At 28.6% G+C, this 18,675-nt stretch overlaps 1 protein-coding gene across 1 annotated transcript; it reads right to left on the reverse strand.

Annotated features, from left to right (window-relative positions):
- Window positions 1-16,716: 16,716 nt before the first annotated feature.
- LOC105771653 (zinc finger protein 6) lies at window positions 16,717-17,778 on the reverse strand. The gene has a single exon (XM_012593072.2). It carries the CDS (start codon window positions 17,467-17,469, stop codon window positions 16,855-16,857), a length of 615 nt encoding a protein of 204 aa, XP_012448526.1. The 5' UTR covers window positions 17,470-17,778; the 3' UTR covers window positions 16,717-16,854.
- Window positions 17,779-18,675: the final 897 nt, after the last annotated feature.

An 18,675-nucleotide genomic window follows, 5' to 3' on the forward strand; every position in this document is an offset into this window, starting at 1 on the left:
TTATTATTATTTTGATTGTTAGAAGGAAAAGGAAGAGAGACACACATGATCCATTTAAATTTAACTTTATTTTGAACTATTGTCTCATTGTGGGTCTTCCACTAGCAATAGTTTGAAGTGAGGGTGGTGGGTGATTTGTACTGATTCGAAAACCCAGACAAACTTTTCAAGCAAAGGGGACACCATTTTTTTGTCCACTTATTCACGTGAATCTACATTTATATTCCTCTCTCTTTCTAAAATGAATATCTTACTAAAGTCTCAAATAACTACGTAATTTGGCTTCACATTCATGACAAGCATAGTAAGAAAATGTGATATTTGGCGGAAAAATCTGATTTGTAATCCTCCTATTAAAAAGTAATAGGATGATGTAGAATCATAATTTTATACAATCCATTCTTTATCAAATTTTAACCTCTCTTTTATTACGGAAAAAAGGATAATACAAAACATGGATATTATCTCCTTCTAATAGTTTAATATCACATAAGTAATTTTATCTTGAATTTTAAAATTTTCATTTAAGTTTGATTTTGTTCGAATGAAAATGTTAAAGTTCAAAAGAAAAATATTGATATGACTTTAAACTATTGGAAAAGAAATAGAGGTGACGTGACGTGACGTGACGTCATTATTTCATACAATCATTTTCCACTTTATTACATTATTATTGCTCATTGAATTATTGAGAAGCATGTTCACAAATATCATCTTTGTACATCTTTTATTTTAGAATTAAGTTATGGTTAAATTCTTCTATTAGTCCTTGTACTTAGCAAAATTTGTTAAATTCATTAAATAAAGTTTTGCTATTACCAAAATTTAATGTGTCGAACATATCATCATATGTGTAATGTCATGTCGGCTTATTATTTCCACGTACTACTCACTAAAAATCCAATTTTTGCATTAAGACTATAATTTCACAATTTGAAAAGTATAGGGACTTAGAATGAAACAATTGGAGAAAATGGACTAAATCTACAACTATACGTATAGTACATGACTAGTAATTGAATTTAGCCAAACAGATTTAACTGCTATTGTTTGGGCCAGAACTAAAATTTCAAAGTCTAAAAAGTACAGGGACTAAACTTTACCAATTTGAAAAGTATAAAGACTGAATTTGATTAAATAAAAGTACAGAGACTAAATTTACAATTTTTACAAAGTATAAGGACTAATAGCAAAATTTAACCATTAAGTTATGCATATGATGTGAGTATTTGAATTTACGACAGACATATCTATTTTCTGTTTTACAGCATTGCCTTATTTCAAAATCATGGAAAGAAAGTCAATTGAATCTTAGTTTAATTGGCATGAGCATTGTTGCCAATATATGAGGATGTGGGTTCAAGTGTGCTGAAACGTATTATCCTCCTTTTTATGGGTTAGGGAGGGACTATGAGTAGTTCTAAGCATTGTGTCAAAAAGAACATATATGATCAGAACCTATAATGAAATTGTTAAAAAAAATTTTCAGTTTCACTTTATGTAATTATAATGCATGGGTCTCTAATTTCAATATGGACATTTGTTATGGATAAGTTTTCTTCGGTTCTTTTTTGTCCTTTATCTATTATATTTTGTATTGATTTAATTTTACATTGTAATTTTTTATATTTGTCTTGTACTTGTCAATGTACTGGATTTGTAAGAGTAAAACTAAAACAACTATATAATAAGATAATTAGTAAAAAGTAAGATTCAATTAAGCACTTGTCCATTTAAATTAATCTTTGGGATGTGAGTTTAAGGGTATCTTTGTTTCATTGAAAATGACTTCTGGAAAATTACTTATTTTCCTGAAAAAGTTAATATTTTTTGGTGTTTGAATGAATCTGTATAAAATATTTTCTGTTGTTTGATAGATTTCTTAAAAATATTTCATAAAAGTTGTTTTCAATGAAACAAACAAACATTTGAGATTTTTGGGCAATTTACCAAAAAAGCCTTTTTTTTAAATTTACTGAAATGGGCCCGGTATTTTATTATTTACCGGAATGGACCTTTTCCGGCAAATCGCGTCCACGTCAGCGCGATGTCAGGGGACGTGCCAGGAAATCGCGGCCACGTCAACGCGCTTTGCTGACGTGGCAACAAATTGCGTCCACTAGGGGTGATTTGTTGCCACGTCATCAAAGCGCGCTGACGTGGTCGCGATTTCCCCTAATACCCCACCCTTTTTTTTCACAAATTAATCATCTCTCAAATTTCCTCTCAGTTTCCTCTAAATTTCCTCTCAATTTTGGTGTTGAGAGGAGGCATTGCAAATAATTAAATAAGATATTTCGAAAGAAGGTGGAAAGGAAGACTAAAGCATATTGACGATAAAGTTAAAAATAAATAAATTGAGAGAAATTTAAAAAAAATTAGAGTCAAAATTTTAAAGAGTCAAAAAGTTCTTTCACAATTATTCATAGTGATTTAAAAATAAGAATTACAAAATTAGCAATTAATAAAAATAATGAAATAAATTTTAATTATAATGACATTAATGATTAAAAACGGATGATAAAAATTTTCTATTTGTGATGGTTAATAGCAAAAAGGAATTCTTTTTAAGGAAAAGAAAAAAGAAAGAAAAAGAAAAGCATTCAAACAATAGGTAAAAAGATCAACAAGAAAGTACAAATTGAACGAACTTCCGATTATTGACCTGATCATGGCTCGGGTTGTCTAGCTTGGGTCGAAGGTCCGCCCAAAAAATAGTAGGAATTGAATAAAAATATAAATTCGAAAAATGTGTTTGAATAAAAAATGAGGCCTATTTTCTAAACGGATCGAGCCTCGGGTAAAAGTTTTTGGCTAGGGCCCGACCCAAATAAATTAATTATTTTTTAATAAAAATTATCTTGTTGTTCCTAGTGTTTTGGTGTCATTATTTTTCTCATTGTTTTTGTTCTTATTTTTGCTATTGTTTTTTGTATCGCCAATTTACCAACAAAAGCTTAATTTTTATAAAATCAGCACGCCACGTCGGTACGTGACGTGACGCGATTTGTCTTGAAAATGGCCCATTCGGTAAATAATAAAATCCCGGGCCCATTTCGGTAAATTAAAAAAAAAAGGCTTTTATTGGTAAATTGGCCGAGATTTTTCTTATCTTTTCATTGTTTAATTGAGTTTATTTTATATCTATAAACTTATATTTTACATTGTTTTTGCATATATTAAAATATTTTATTAAATTCAGGTTCATTACAACGTCATTTTTAATTACATGACTACTAAATGAGTATTTTTTAATTTAAAATGTGATATCAACAAAATTGACAAAAAAATTTAACAATGTCAACAATTGGACTTGATTTTCAAATCGAAAAGTAGAGGACTAAATTCTTGAAAATAAAAGTATAAAGACTAAATTGCAAATTTGTGAAGAGTATATAGACTTATGGCATATTTTAACATTTATACTACAAAACATTTATTATTAATATATTTATAATTGTAATAAATATTTATTGTTAAAATAAAATTGAAATATTAAATAATTTATTAAAATAATAAATTATATTAGATGATTAAATATAAATAATTAAATATGTATGTTTAATGATATTGAAAAATATAATATTTTATATTAATATATTAATATTTTAAATATTTTTAAAAATAAAAATAAAATTTATTATCAATATAATAATATTAAGCTTAGTTTAAGTTAATTTTATATAAAAATTTTGAAAATTTTAAAAATAATTTAATATTTAACTTCGTTGTATAATAAAATATATGTTTATTACTTTATTATATAATGAAATTTTTTATTTGTATTATTATTATTTTTAATTTTCAGATAAAATAATTGTTCTATCAATTAAGTTAACAAAGTATTTGGATAGAATATGGTGGTGGTTCACTCTATGTATGGTATGGAAAGCAACTAAGGATGGAGGTTTAAGATGATGTTTCAGTAAATTGATGGGTACCGAAACTATCAATATGTGTTTTATTATGTTCAATGAGGTACCTGAACTACCAATACGTGTTTTATTATGGTACTTGGTGTTAACACCATTAGTGAATTGCTAAACCAGCCTATAAAAATTTAACATGTAAAATTTTTCCCGAATCATCAAATTCACAAGGATAATATAACATTATATGAAAACTAAACTAAAAATATGGTTAATAAAAAAAAGTAAATACTAAACTAACATGAAAGTACATAATAAAAATAGTATTTTAAATGGAAAACTCTTTGGAGAAGATGACATTTTTTGGTTATTTAAGTTTAATATTTACTTTTTTATTAATCATATGTTTATTTATTTATTTATTTATTTTGTTTTATTTAGTTTTTTACATAATGTTATATTATCCGTATGGACTTGATGATTTGGAAAAAAAATTACATGTTGAATTTTCATTGGCTAGTTTAACAAGTCACTAACAATGTAAAATATATATTGATAGTTCAGGTACCATATTGAACATTTTATGAAAGTAAAGATATCAATTATTAAAATTGTAATTCAGGAAGGACCAAATTGAATAAAAGAATGTTATCCAAATCCTTGGGCATTCAGACAGGTATGGTCTAATATTGGTAACCAATAAATTATACAAGAAAAAGTTGGTGTTTTTCAAGGGTTGAATACAGAAGCCACTTCAATTATAATATAATCACTAGGTGGAGCCCTAATTGTGCAAAGCTAAGCTGGCACTAATTTTGTAGTGCACCACTAACTTCCATACCTTTTCATCTTAACCACTTTATTATTACTTGCCCACTTTAAACATCATTTCATGGATTTTTACTTTTATCATATTTGCCAATTTAACTACTAATTTTTTCAGTGTTTGAGTCAGTTTGATTGGTATGATATTGTTGCCAGTACAAGATGACATGGGTTCGAGTGTACTGAAGTGCATTATCCTCCTATTTATGGGTTGAAGAGGAACGATTGGTAGTTCTAGACATTGTATCAAAATGAACATATATGATATAGTTCGGATTTTATAAAAAGATTCACTCACTTTTTGAAAAATATTTATTTATTCAATATTTTTAATTAAAAACAATAAATATCTAATTAATTTTCTAATATAAGCGCATGCTAAACATAATGTTAAATTAATATATGTAAGTTTAGTTTTAAAAATTGCCATGAATGATAATTAATTTTCTTTTTGTCCTTGCGGTTGAGTCTTAACTCGATTGGTATAGGTATTGTTGTCAATACAGGAGGGACATGGGTTCGAGTGTGTTGAAGCACATTATCCTCCTATTTATGAGTTGGGGAGGTACTATGGGTAGTTCTAGACGTTATGTCAAAAAGAATAATTATGATCAGAACCTAAAATGAGATTTTAAAAAAAAATCATTTTATCCTCTATTTCACTTTTTATTTTTTATTTATGTAAATTCATGTTAAACATTTTAAACTTAATTTTAATTCAATTATATATTTTAACTTTGACATGAATTCATTTTTCCCTATTTTTGTTGTTATATTTTAATTCATTTTCCATTAAAATCTTCAAAATTATGATAATTAATTTTAAATAAAATAATGAATTCATGGGAATGTTAATATATAATTGAATTAAATATAATTTTAAAATACTTAATTTTACTCAAAGTCATAGAATTTAATTTTATTGTACTTAAGTATTATTTTAAAGTAATTAATTTTTGTTATTTTGTAATAAAAAGTGAATGAAATAAATAGAAAATACAAAAATATATTATAACAAGGTTATAATGAATTTTTATTTATAAATTTTGTATATCAATTTAGTACCTAAAGTATTGATGAGTTATAATTTTTGGTCCAATTTCTAACCAATGGGTTCGATAACTTTGATGATTTGAGGTTACATTTCGTTTTGCGCATTTGAGGTGGGTTGTGTTCAATTGTTCGAGTTCAATCATTCAAGTATGTTTCGATTGTTTTCAAACTCGGATTTCAATTATTCTCTTTTGATTTTGTTCTGGTTTGAGAGAACCTAAAAAAAAAAGTCGTAGCAGCAAAGATGGAGTGAACATGAGAGGGTGAAAAAGAAATTTAACCAAAAAACTAATTAAGAAATATATTTTAAAATAATATAATTTTTTTTCATTTAAAAAAGATTTTAGTTTTTGAAAATATAAAAAAAAACCACGTGGCATTATTTGATTGGCTGTCATTTTTTTTAAACGCTTGTTGAAAACATATCAATACACTTTAAGTACCAAATTGAGACAAAAAAAGGGCTAAATCATGAATTAACCCATTTTTAAATTATAAGATAAATGTAATTGAGAAAGGTGGCTATTACCTTGATTTTTCTAATTAATGTTAGAAAAAAAACTCATGTAATTTAGTCCAAATTGGTGAAGAAAAAGTGGAAAAAGTTGGGGGCAAAGGCATTTATTTAAAATTGTCATAATGCTACAACTTCATTTTCCTAATTCCCTCCTTCTGCTTCTTCATTCCCTATTTAGATTCTAACTCGTTAATCATTATCCATTTACCTTTTTTTTTTTGACGCAAAACAACAAAGGGCCAGCTCACGTTTTCTCTATTTTTTTTTTCATAATAATTTATTGGCTTAAAGGTGTAAAAAGTCTTCAATTTAAAAAATAATAATAATTAAGTCTCTATCTTTTTTTTACTCAATTAGGTACTTGACCTGCCAAAATGCATTAAAAAGGCCCTTGAATTTTTTCAGAAACAGTAATTAAATCCCTGTTTCTTTTTTCACTTAATTGGGTACTTTAATAGTTGACCGTTAAAGATAATTGCCCCTAATTTTTTTAGTTAAAGCCACCATGTGTCACAATCACGGCGTGACATGTGGCACAAAATTATAAAAATAAAAATCAATAAAGTTATAAAAATTATTAAATTTTAATAAAAATATTTAAAATTAGAAAAAAAATAGAATTTCTTTTCATAAAAATCGTAAAAAATAAAATATATAGAAATATATAAAAAAATTATAAAATTTTATAAAGTTGTAAGAAAATTATAAAAAATATAAAGAAATATAAAATTTGTAAAAAAATTATAAAATTACCATACCAAAAGAATCATTTTATAATTTTTCTATAACTTTTATTGATTTTTATTTTTATTATTTTTCGCCATATGTCACGCTGTGTTGCGACACGTGATGACTTTAATTGAAAAAACCGGGGGTCGTTAACTTTAACCGTTGACAACTAAAGTTAATGGTTAAGGGTCTTTTTATGCATTTTATAATTTTTTATGATTTTTATAAAATTTTATATTTTTATGATTTTTATATTTTTATAGTTTTCAATAAAATTTTAATATTTTTATTAAAAATTAAAAATTTTTATAATTTTTATAACTTTTACTGATTTTTAATTTTTATATTTTTTTTTGCATGTCACACCGTGGTTGTGACATGAGGTGACTTTAACTGAAAATAATTAGAAGCAATTAACTTTAGTGGTCAATTGTGAAATTACCCAATTGAGTGCAAAAAAAAAGGACTTAATTGCTTTTTTTGAAAAACCTTGAGAGCCTTTTTGATGCATTTTGACAGTTTAAATACTCAATTGAGTGCAAAAAAAAAAACAGGACTTAATTGTTTTTTTTAAGTTTGAGAGCCTTTTTGATGCATTTTGAAAGTTCAAGTACCCAATTGAGTATAAAAAAGTAAGGACTTAATTACTTTTTTTTGAAGAAGTTTGAGGGCTTTTTACGCCCTTAAGCCTAATTTATTTTGTCCTTCAACTTTACAATAAAAAATATTTTAGTTATTCATTTAAATTTTCACCTCTTTTTTACCCTCGAACTTGTGTTCTTTATTAAATTACACCAAAATAGATAAAAAAAATTTGACAAGCGTTAACTTTATTGATGTGGCATCTAATTAATTTCTTTTTTTTCAATTAAAATCCAAAAATATGAAAATTATTTTATTTTATTTTATTGTAAAAATAAATATATTATAATTTTAAAAAATAAAAAATAAATTCAAATTATTGTTTTTATTTCATTTGGTAATTCAATGAAATTTTAAGGAAACTTGAAAGACGATTATGACGTAAGTAAAATAAATAAATATTATGTAAAAGTTTACATAAAAGATAATGAAGTTTTAGTTAAATTTGTATAGTTGAGGATTTTTACATTGGGTTTAAATTTTTATAGATTTTATATAAAATATTTAAAGAGGTAAAATAAACTCTTCTTATTTTTTAAAAATATTTAAAATATTTTTAAATTAAATTGATGCTAGATTATTTGGTAGAATAAATTTATATTAGTATTTAAAAGTATTTAAAATAATTTTCTAATCACAGTAAAAAAAGTGATAATATAAAGGTAAAATGAGAAATAAAAGGAAGGAAGAAAGGAAACAAGAATCTTTTTCATGTTTATTTTTTAATTTTATAGTATTAAAAATTAGACATAATGATAAATTTAACCCTCGACATTTATATTTTTTATCAATTTGGTCATTATATTTTTAGCTAAATTTGATCCTTAAGCTTTCAAATTTTTTTTTTAAAGAAAATGATGATTAAAATATTAATTTTTTATGTTGTTAGCGTGACGGCTCGCACGACAGTTTATACGCACACCATGTTAACTTAACATCATTTGTTTTATATGTCATATCAATAAATAATTAAAAATAAAAATTAAAAAATAAAAAAGTTCATAAAAATTCAAAAAAAATTAGCATGAAGTACAAGTGGATTGTTATGTAGGCTGTTGTATTTAAAAAATTGATACAATGCTTAGAACTATATATAACTTACCCCAACTCTTAAATAGGAAGATAAACACAATTGAGCATGCTTGAACTCACGTCCTTCGACACTTACAATAATATCAATACCAACCGAATTAAGACTCAATCAGTAATTTATTGATAAAGATATATGAATATGGAATGGAAAGAAAACAAAACATAGAATTGAGTTCCTCCGGAATTAATGAAGGGAAACCAAGTGAATATGATTGGTTTAAGCTAGCACAAAGAAGACCCTACTTATTTGGAATCTTAGACAACAACCCTATGTCCCCACCTTGCCTCCTCCCTCAACCAATCCTATATTATCATTAGCGCTGATTTCTCTGCTAAACTGGCGTCTTGTGTGTGGGGTTTGCAGCCAATCTCATAAAAATCTATCACCAGTACTTATTCCATCATATTATGTGCTGAAGGCTGGTTGCATCATGAATGAAGATAGCACCTAGCAAGCAAGGTAGACAATTTTTTTTAACATTTAATATTATTGTCGTTTACAATTGAACTATTAAATTGACTAAATTGCTTTTATAAATGGAGTAATTTGTTCTTTTAATCCTAAAAAATGCAATGATATTTTGGAAATTATCCAACTTTATGAGGGAGGTTTAGGTCAGCATTATATGTTGATAAATGGCAAGGTTATGAGTGACTAAAACATTGGAGAAAGATTGTTATTTGGGTTGTCCATAATGATTGGTACATTATTATGGGAAAAATAAGATTGGCACGTTAATAATAATGTGACCTATATGTATATATATATATGATAAACCAAGTAGATCAAAATGATTATTTAAGTGATAATATCATAATTAACTAGAAGTAAAAAGTTGATTGAATTTTAGTTCGATTAGCATGAGTATTGTTATTAATGTAGGAGGACGTGGGTTCGAGTGCGCTAAAGAGCATTATTCTTTTATTTATGGGTTGGGGAGAAACTTTGAGTAGTTCTAAATATTGTGTTAAAAAGAAAAGATATGGACTTCGAAATCTAGAGCACCTGGAAGAGAGGGAATTTCAATTTGGGTGTGCATGAAATGGTGATTTGGGCAACGGAGGCCCATAGCTATGGCAGTGTTCCTTTTTCAGCTTTCAAGAACTGCATTTTGAATAATATTTGATAATACTTTTTAGGTTTTTGTTTTTTATAAAAGTTTTATCATTACAAATAAAATACATGTATTGGATAAAACTCATATATGACATACTGAGACTAAAGATTCACACATTGTAATTGTGCATGGTAACCCTCGAATCTAGGTGCTTAAAGACAAAAGGGTAAAGTTTAGTCAACAAAATTTTGGCATCCACTCTATTCTACTTTACTTCATCAATTTTAAAGCTAGCTATTAAATAGTTGGATGCAATACATATTATCATCCATCTCAAAGTTAACAATAGTTGGAGAGTGGCCTTGTTAGCTTGTCTTGTTGTTATGGTAATGCTATAGAATGCAGAAAGGTCATCTTCCATCTGTTTAGCTTTTTGATGACTTGAAGTGAATCCCCTCCAACCAAGTGTTATCCTGTGTAGGCCCATATTTGCAGCAAAATCCTATGCATGTGCTGCTGCTCCCGCCCTGCAACACTATCTCCACCTTTTATCACACCACATCCCTCAACAAAATCCTCACGCCTCCTAACGACTAAACTTTTCAAAAAATGTCATCTTCTAATGGCTAATTAAAGTGGTAACTTGTTAGGTAAGATGATGGTATAGTTCCATCCAACGATTTTGTATCCCAATCTTATAGCAGAGTCTTGGTCCAAGTGCTAGTGATTCTCTTGTTATTTTCATTTCAATGAAACCATAATAAACATGACTGTGAAAGTTGTCAAGTTTAGGGGTGAGCATTCGATCGAATCGAATCGAATCGAATCGAATCGAAAATTTTCGAGTTAATCGAGTTTTCGAATCTCATTTTATCATCTTAACTTTATTTGAAGTTTTCTCGAATCAAGTCGAGTGAGATGAAATTCGAATCGAATCGAATCGAATCGAATATATTTGTTCGAGTTAAATTTTAAAAAATAATTTTGGGTCCTTGTAACCACTGTCACCCATCGTAATAAAATTTGTCCACCTTAATCAAATTTTTTATTTCCGTTACCTCATAATTTATTTATTAATTTTTTATATATTGGTTAGCTTCTGTGTTTGCTTAGTTGTTTCAATTATCTTGATTCTTGTCACTATGTATTTTGGAATTAAAAATATATTAAATGTAAAAATATGATTTTTTAATAAAAGTTATTTTAAAATAAAATGTGAAATTGATACCAATATAAAATTTTAACACGAATATTTTATGGCATAATTAATAATTCAATTTTAATATAAATATTCAATATGACTAAACAATTCAATAATATAAATAATATAAATAATATAAAATGTGAAATTTAATTTAATAATATAAATAGTAGATATAAATAAAATTATTACTATTTATGTTTAGTGAATTTTTTTTGGATAATTTTGATTTTTTATTTGAGGGTAAAGGGTGAGAAGTAAAAGTTTAGGGGGAAAATAAAAAGTTTTGAAGAATAAGAGCGTGTTTGGTTGGGTGTATTGGATTAGCCACTACACCCCTAATCCGTGGCCCCACCTGTTACCGTGTTTGGTTGGCAGTATTGCCCTAATACGGGCGAATCCCATTTCGCACGGATTCCCCATTTTCCCTTAGCAGCGCCGATTTGGGACTCCCTTCCAAAAGAAAGGATTACCTAATCGGTCCTCTTTTACCCTCCCAAGCCTCTCCCGATCTCCACCCACCCTCTCCCTCCTAGCATCGACATCGACAGAAGCTGCCAGCGAAAGCTCCAGCCCATCCCGACTTCCATCTTCACATATTTCTCTGCTAAACGGTCTCAGCCGGTCATCATTTCTCATCTTTCCTCGCATATTTCTCTGCTGAACGGTCTCAGACTTCCATCTTCGCATATTTCGCATATTTCTTCGCATCTTTCCTCTCTGCATGCATTAGTAGGTGTTGTTGCATTTTTTTTTTATAAATTCGATTGCGATTGTTTCATCAGTTTCTTGGTAAATCGGAATAGGGTTTCTTGCTGGTTATGATTTTTTTTTTCATTATTTGTTTGCCTGCATTATTTGCTAGTTATGGTTTCGTTTCAACTAACCGGTTTCCCTTTTCTCATTACAGGTTCTTTGTTCTTTGGTTTCTTCATCGCAGTCGTCCCGGTTTGCTCATTACAGGTTAGTTTTACATTTGTATTCATGGTTTTGGGATATGTTTTCCCCGATTGCAGGTTTGGATTGATGTAGCAGATTTTGTTGTTTCTGTTTTGTATGGTTCTGTTTTGGATGAACACTTTGTTAGAAGTGATAATATAATTATGAAACATGCCTCAGCAATTAGATGTCCCCTTTTGCTGCCATCTAAATCTCAAATAAATAAATGTTGTTGCAAGATCGATATTTCTATTTTCTCACTTAATCGCCACGGTCATCAATTACTCTCATCGAATATATTCTTGCCTGTACATTGAGTCATACATAGCTTGTAGGTATCCTTCAATGTACAACTGCAGAAATTGAAACCTTATCAGTGACCATTAAAGCAAAAGTAAAACAAATAGATTAATAACTTCAGAAGAAATCAGCATCTATTGAGCAGTGAGGCAAAGCAATAACAATTTGAATTCCTACAGACGTAATCACATAAAGACGCTGCTTAATAGCACATGTGTGTTTATCAGGTTCTCTGGACATGGTTCCGTATCTGACACTCGTTACTAGGTATCCATATCCTCACCATTATTAGTCAATACTGCTTTCATTACTGTAATAGGAGACTTGAACAGAACAGTATGATATAGAATTAAGGGTACAAAATTTGAGTATGACACTCGTTACTAGTTATCCTTAGTAATACTTATGCAAATATATGCAAAATGAGACATTGAAACCATCCCATTGAAACCACTTGCTTCTACCCCTTCAAAAGCAGTCGATATTTGAATAAAGAAAAAAAATAACATTAGAGCCTGCTGTTTTTAGCTGCAGAGTTGGCACAGATATACCAACAATTAGGTAAGTGCAAAGAAAGTAGAAAGAAAATCACATAATTGACTTAAATTTTTCTATCTCTTGATTGTTTCTTCATTTACATGTGGTTTCACTCTGATTTTCCTTATGTTTTGAGATGATATTGTCTATTGATTTTAAATTTCTCTGCTAAAATATTCGTATTGATAGTGAGCAATGGAAATTGTCTGCTGTTTTCAATTCAGACAGTTTTTTGATATTGTTGCAATGGCAATCGTCTGCAGTTTTCAATGAAACTGTATATATAAAATTAATAATATCTTTATACCATCCTATTTTATGTATATATAAATTGTAATAAATTATTTTTGTTCTACATACATATCTTCAAATCAGTAGGAGTATTGCCTCCGAGGTGGTAGTTCAGCAGAAGTCAGAAGAACATCAAAAGATGGAAGAGAAAGCTTCAAGTTTATATTCAGCCTTATGGTCAATTGAAGGTTTAACCGATGATCAGCGGTATGATGCTTTGAGTAAAATTCCCGATCATCCAACTCAAATGATCGTTTTCTTTAGTTTACCTTCATTGCTGATTGGAATGGGTCAAGATTTCTTTCTCACCATTAAATATCAATGTTCAAACTTTTTGATGTTGTAAAACTATATAACATATGGATTATGATGTACAATTTCATTTTCATCTAACATTTTCTTAATATAAGTTAATTATGTTTATGCGAATATAATTCTCAAGTTATATATTGATTTTAGTAAATTCATATAAGAACATTTTATTATTAAGAATTTTATGAAATTATATATCACTATTAAATTATATTTAATATTAATTATTTTAAATTGTATAAATTCATATAAGAAAATTTATTATCACAAATTTTATGAAATTATATATTATTATTAAATTATATGTAATAATTATTATTTTAAATTATACAAATTCATAAAATATAATTTATTAGTTATAATTATTTTAAATTTTATTAAATCATATATCTTAATTAAAATATATTTAATATTAATTATTTCAAATTTTCTTTTATAGTATCATATATTATGATTTGAGTAAATTCATATAAGAATATTAATTATTAAGAATTTTATTAAATTATATATTTTAATTATAATATATTTAATAATTATTATTTTAATTTATATTTTACAAGATCATATATTATGATTTGAGTAAATTCATATAAGAATATTAATTATTAATAATTTTATTAAATTATATATTTTAATTATAATATATTTAATAATAATTATTTTAAATATGATTAAATTATTTATTATTGATATTAATAATCTTATTAAAATTTAAATAACAATAACAATAATAATTTACCAAAACAAATTTCGCTAATTATTAAGAATTTTATTAAATTATATATTTTAATTAAAATATATTTAATAATAATTATGTTTAAATATGATTAAATTATTTATTATTGATAATAATAATCTTATTAAAATTTAAATAACAATAACAATAATCACTTACCAAAACAAATTTATGCTAAGGGTATTCTAGTTATTTTAGTTTTTTCTATTATGCTATTACACCTCTATTCCATTCAACCAAACACAAGATTACTATTACGCCTCTATTCCATTACATTCAACCAAACAGTTGATTTGCTATTACACCTCTATTCCATTACACCTCTAATCCAATACAGCGAACCAAACGTGGTGTAAATGTTTGAGGGAAAGTAAATAGGGGGAGTAAAATTTTGGAGGGAAAATATTAAAAAAAATTGGAGGGGGGAGGGTTTGGGGTAGATGGGAGGTAGGATGGGAAGGGAATAAAAGTTTTAGGGGAAAAGTGGGAGGGAGTAAAAATTTTGGAAGAAAATAAAATGTTTTGAGGGTTTTTGGGAGTAAAATTTTGAGAAAAAATAAATGGGAGAGTAAAATTTTGGTGGGAAATGGATTTTGGGTAGATTGAGGGGTTGGGAGGGGAGGGGAGTAAAAGTTTTGGGGGGAAAGTGAGAAGGAGTAAAAGTTTTGAGGGAAAAGTAAAAAGGTTTGGGAGTTTTGGGTAAAAATGTAAATATTATAGTTTGATATTCAAATTATTCGAATTATTCGAGTTATTCGAATTTGAAAACTCAACTCGACTCGAACTCAAAATTCGAAAAAAAAAATTCAAGTTGATTCGAATAACTTGATTAACTCGAATAACTCGATTCGTTTAACTCGAAATTCGAATTTTTTTTCAATTTTTTCGAATCGAATCGAGTTTTGTTCACCCCTAGTCAAGTTAATATCCAACCAATATATTTAGATTCGAATATGGGGGCTTGTTTGTAACCCCCCAACCTTATTTCCCAAAATCTTGAAAAGGTCCCATTTTAACACTAACAACTTTGCAAGAGCCTATTGGGCCAGACTGATATACTGGCTAATGTTTTATCTAGAATGGTTAATAGTGCAATTGAGCCTAGACATGTTAAGGGAATTAAAATTAGTGAAAACTGTCCTGTGTTGTCACACTTGTTTTTTTGCAAATGATTCACTCTTCTTTTTGCCTGCTGGCCCTAACAATGCTAGTGTTTTAAAGTCCATTCTTGACAGGTATTGTGGAGGTTCTGGACAGAGTGTGAATTTGGCTAAATCAAGTGTTATATTCAATGCAAATACTTCTGAATTGAATAGGAATGGGATGGTACAAGGAATTGTTGAAGCAAAGAATGCTGGGTCATACTTAGGGGTTCCAAGTTTTTGGGGGAAAGACTAAGGGTATGGCAATGAGCTTTATTAAGGAGAGAATTTTGAGCAAACTAAAACCATGGAAGAAGAACCTGTTGTCATAAGGAGGAAGGTATGTTTTGATTAGAGTTGTTGCTTGCGCATGCCTTAATTACTGATGCTGTGTTTTAAACTACCAAAGAAGCTTTGCAACGAAATTAATGCTGCAATTGCTAGTTTTTGGTAGAGGTAGAAACATGATGAGCGAAAATTTCATTGTGTGAGTTAGCTCTGTTTAACCAAGTTGAAAGGTGTAGGGGGCATGGGTTTTAGAGATTTGGATTGATGAATGTTGCTTTACTAGCTAAACAAAGTCGGAGGATTTTGATAAATCCAAAGGCCGTATGGGCTAGGTATTTTCCTAAAGGATCTAGCATGGATGCAAGGAAAGGGGGAAGGCCTTTTTGGGCATGGGCAAGTATTTTAGAGGGAAGGAATTTTATTAAAGATAAGGTGCAATGGCAAGTCATTGATGGTTCTAAAGTTAGATTATGGGATGATAATTGGGTTAATGGAGAGAGGTGTTATAGAAGGGGCAATGCCAAAAAGTAGATCTGTTCATGGGTCTGGTCATTCGAAAAGTGAAAAGGTTTAGATAAAAATATAGACTTGAAAAATGAGATTAGGTAAAAAGATAAGGTCTGTTTAGAAAACAGGCTAGACTTAGGAGTAAAGCTTTTTTTACCAGAGCTTGGCCCAACCTGAATTTGCTATTTTTTTAAATGTTTTATTATTATTTTCTTGTTGTTTTCTCACTGTTATGTTACTACTATTTTGTTGTTATTATTTGGATCTTGTATAAATCTTATTTTATTGTTAATTTTGTTACTATTTTAGAGGCATTTGTTTATTAAGTTGCACCACCTATTTTAGTATTATTTAAGTATATATAAATTTTAAAAATTTATTTTCAATTTGTTAGAAAACATTTATTTTAATGTTTTAGTATTTTGGATGTATTATATTTTTTCAAAAAATTATATATAAAAATTAATACTGAGTAGACCGAGTTCGGATTTTAGCATTTTATCCAGATCAAACTTGAACAAAATTTTAGACCTATTTTTAGCTCGATGTTTCTTAGGTATAGGATAAACATAATCTTAGGTGGAAGATTCAACCCTAATTAAGATTAGGAGAATTAAGGAAATTAACTGAGAATTGAAAAAAGTTTAATACTCCATACATACATACATACATACATAATTGCTTCACTCAAGAAATTAAAACGTTGAATATCAATAAAAATTAGAAAATTAAACAAAAAAAGAGAAAAGAACTTTACATTTTCAACCCAAGAACTTCAATTCTATAAATTTTAAGCTTGATCGAGTCCATACAATTTTATGGCACAGACGATCCTAGACGAAGATGTAAATCAAGACCTAATCCATTATCAATCTTAGGTCCACCATCATCTCCAGTGAACCGCCTCACTACCGAAAAAACTCCGGCATGATTCCCGATGTCACCTGACATGGCGGCTGCCATGCTCTCCCTTCCTTCTCCTGTATATAAACGCCGTCCATGCCCAGAACCAGTCCCACAATGGTGCGTGCTACCTTGCAACATATACGATGGGGCTGGTCCTCCTCCTCCTCCTCCATGTGACATGTAAAAAGCAGAATGATACAGTGGCGGCGGTGCAGCGGCTGGTAACACCGCCGCAGCAAGGAGGTGTGGCGGAGGTGTAAAAGGCGATATCATGGAATTCCGAGTAGCAGCAGCCTGCATTTGAGCACGCTTTAGTAACTGCCTTTCCTTCTTGTGAGCATTTTGGTGACCTCCTAGGGCTTGAGAGTTTGCGAACTCCCTGCAACAGTATTGACACTCGTATTTACGGTCAAGCTCCGGCGATCCTCCGGCTGCTGGTGCTTTGTTTGATCCTTTGCCAGCTCTTTCCCCGATATTGAACCCAAACAACTTCAAGGGTTTTGAGTGAAAATCAATATCAGCCATGGCAGATTGTAGAATAGCAAATCAAGAAATTGCTATCTGTGTTTCATGAGCTAATAATATTGTTATATAAGGTAATTTACTTGAGAGTGAGTGAAGACAGGCAAGAAAAAGGAGAGTTGGTTGTGAAATTGATCCTCAAGAAATAACAAATAAGCAAGTTTTGGCCATGGAAAATGCCCTGAGAGCAAGAAAACTATTCTTATAATTTTTTAACCCCCCCCCCCTCATGCAATCTCTTTAAAAAAGAGTATGTTTTAAGCTTCAAAAGTAGAGGATAGAAGGGAAGTTTTTGGGTTTTGAGTATTGAGATTCGAGATTTTTAAGTCATGTGCGGTGATCATATATCGGTTTTAGTTCAATTAATCAAGTTGATCAGTTTTAGTTTAGATTGTATTAGTTCATTTGTGTTGTAATAATCAGATTATCCGCTTATACTATAATAGTTTAACGAAGTATTGTTTTTTACACATATTTTAACCATTCACATGATGGGGTAAAGAAATAGAAATTTTTTACTTATTTAGAATTCATCATATTTTTTTTACTTAATTTTACTTATCCTTTCAATTTCAAGTTTAAATTGCACTAATTAATTTTAGTTTATATTTAATTATTTTAAAACATATAAATTTTCATTATATTATTAACACTTTCAAAACATTAAAAAAGCCCCATCTTAATACATCCATCAATAATTTCTTGAGAAAGAATTATATTATTATAATTATTATTTCCCACATGGAAAACTCCATGATGCACGTGTAATCACTATGTTCTTCGACCTTAATTTCTTAATCTAACATCACAATCAATATCATACATACTTTAAATGTGTTAGGTTAGAATTAATGATAATAGAAGAATAAATTAATAAAATCAGCTATTATTTTTAAAAGATAAATAAAAAAATCAGTGGTATTTAACATTTACTTTGTTATATAGAATATAGAACTCGATCGAATATCTGACCTCATATTTGACCTCTTGTCATCATTCTACTCGTCACATACTATTTTTAAAGGAAATAACGTGTCACCATACATGATATCTAATTATGACTTGTATATCACGGCAGTAAATCAGGTCTTATAAATATAAAAAGAGGCATCGGATGAGATAATGAAGATGAAGGCATGTAGAGTGAGGGGAGGGACATGGTGATAATTAAGAAGATGATAGCGTGATTGACGTAGAAATCCAAGGTTA

This window comes from Gossypium raimondii, chromosome 7, assembly GCF_025698545.1.
Source record: "Gossypium raimondii isolate GPD5lz chromosome 7, ASM2569854v1, whole genome shotgun sequence".
Classification (NCBI taxonomy): domain Eukaryota; kingdom Viridiplantae; phylum Streptophyta; class Magnoliopsida; order Malvales; family Malvaceae; genus Gossypium; species Gossypium raimondii.

Excerpts from the sequence above, each read along its gene's own strand:
- LOC105771653 (XM_012593072.2), bottom strand. The coding sequence starts at position 17,469 with ATGGCTGATATTGATTTTCACTCAAAACCCTTGAAGTTGTTTGGGTTC.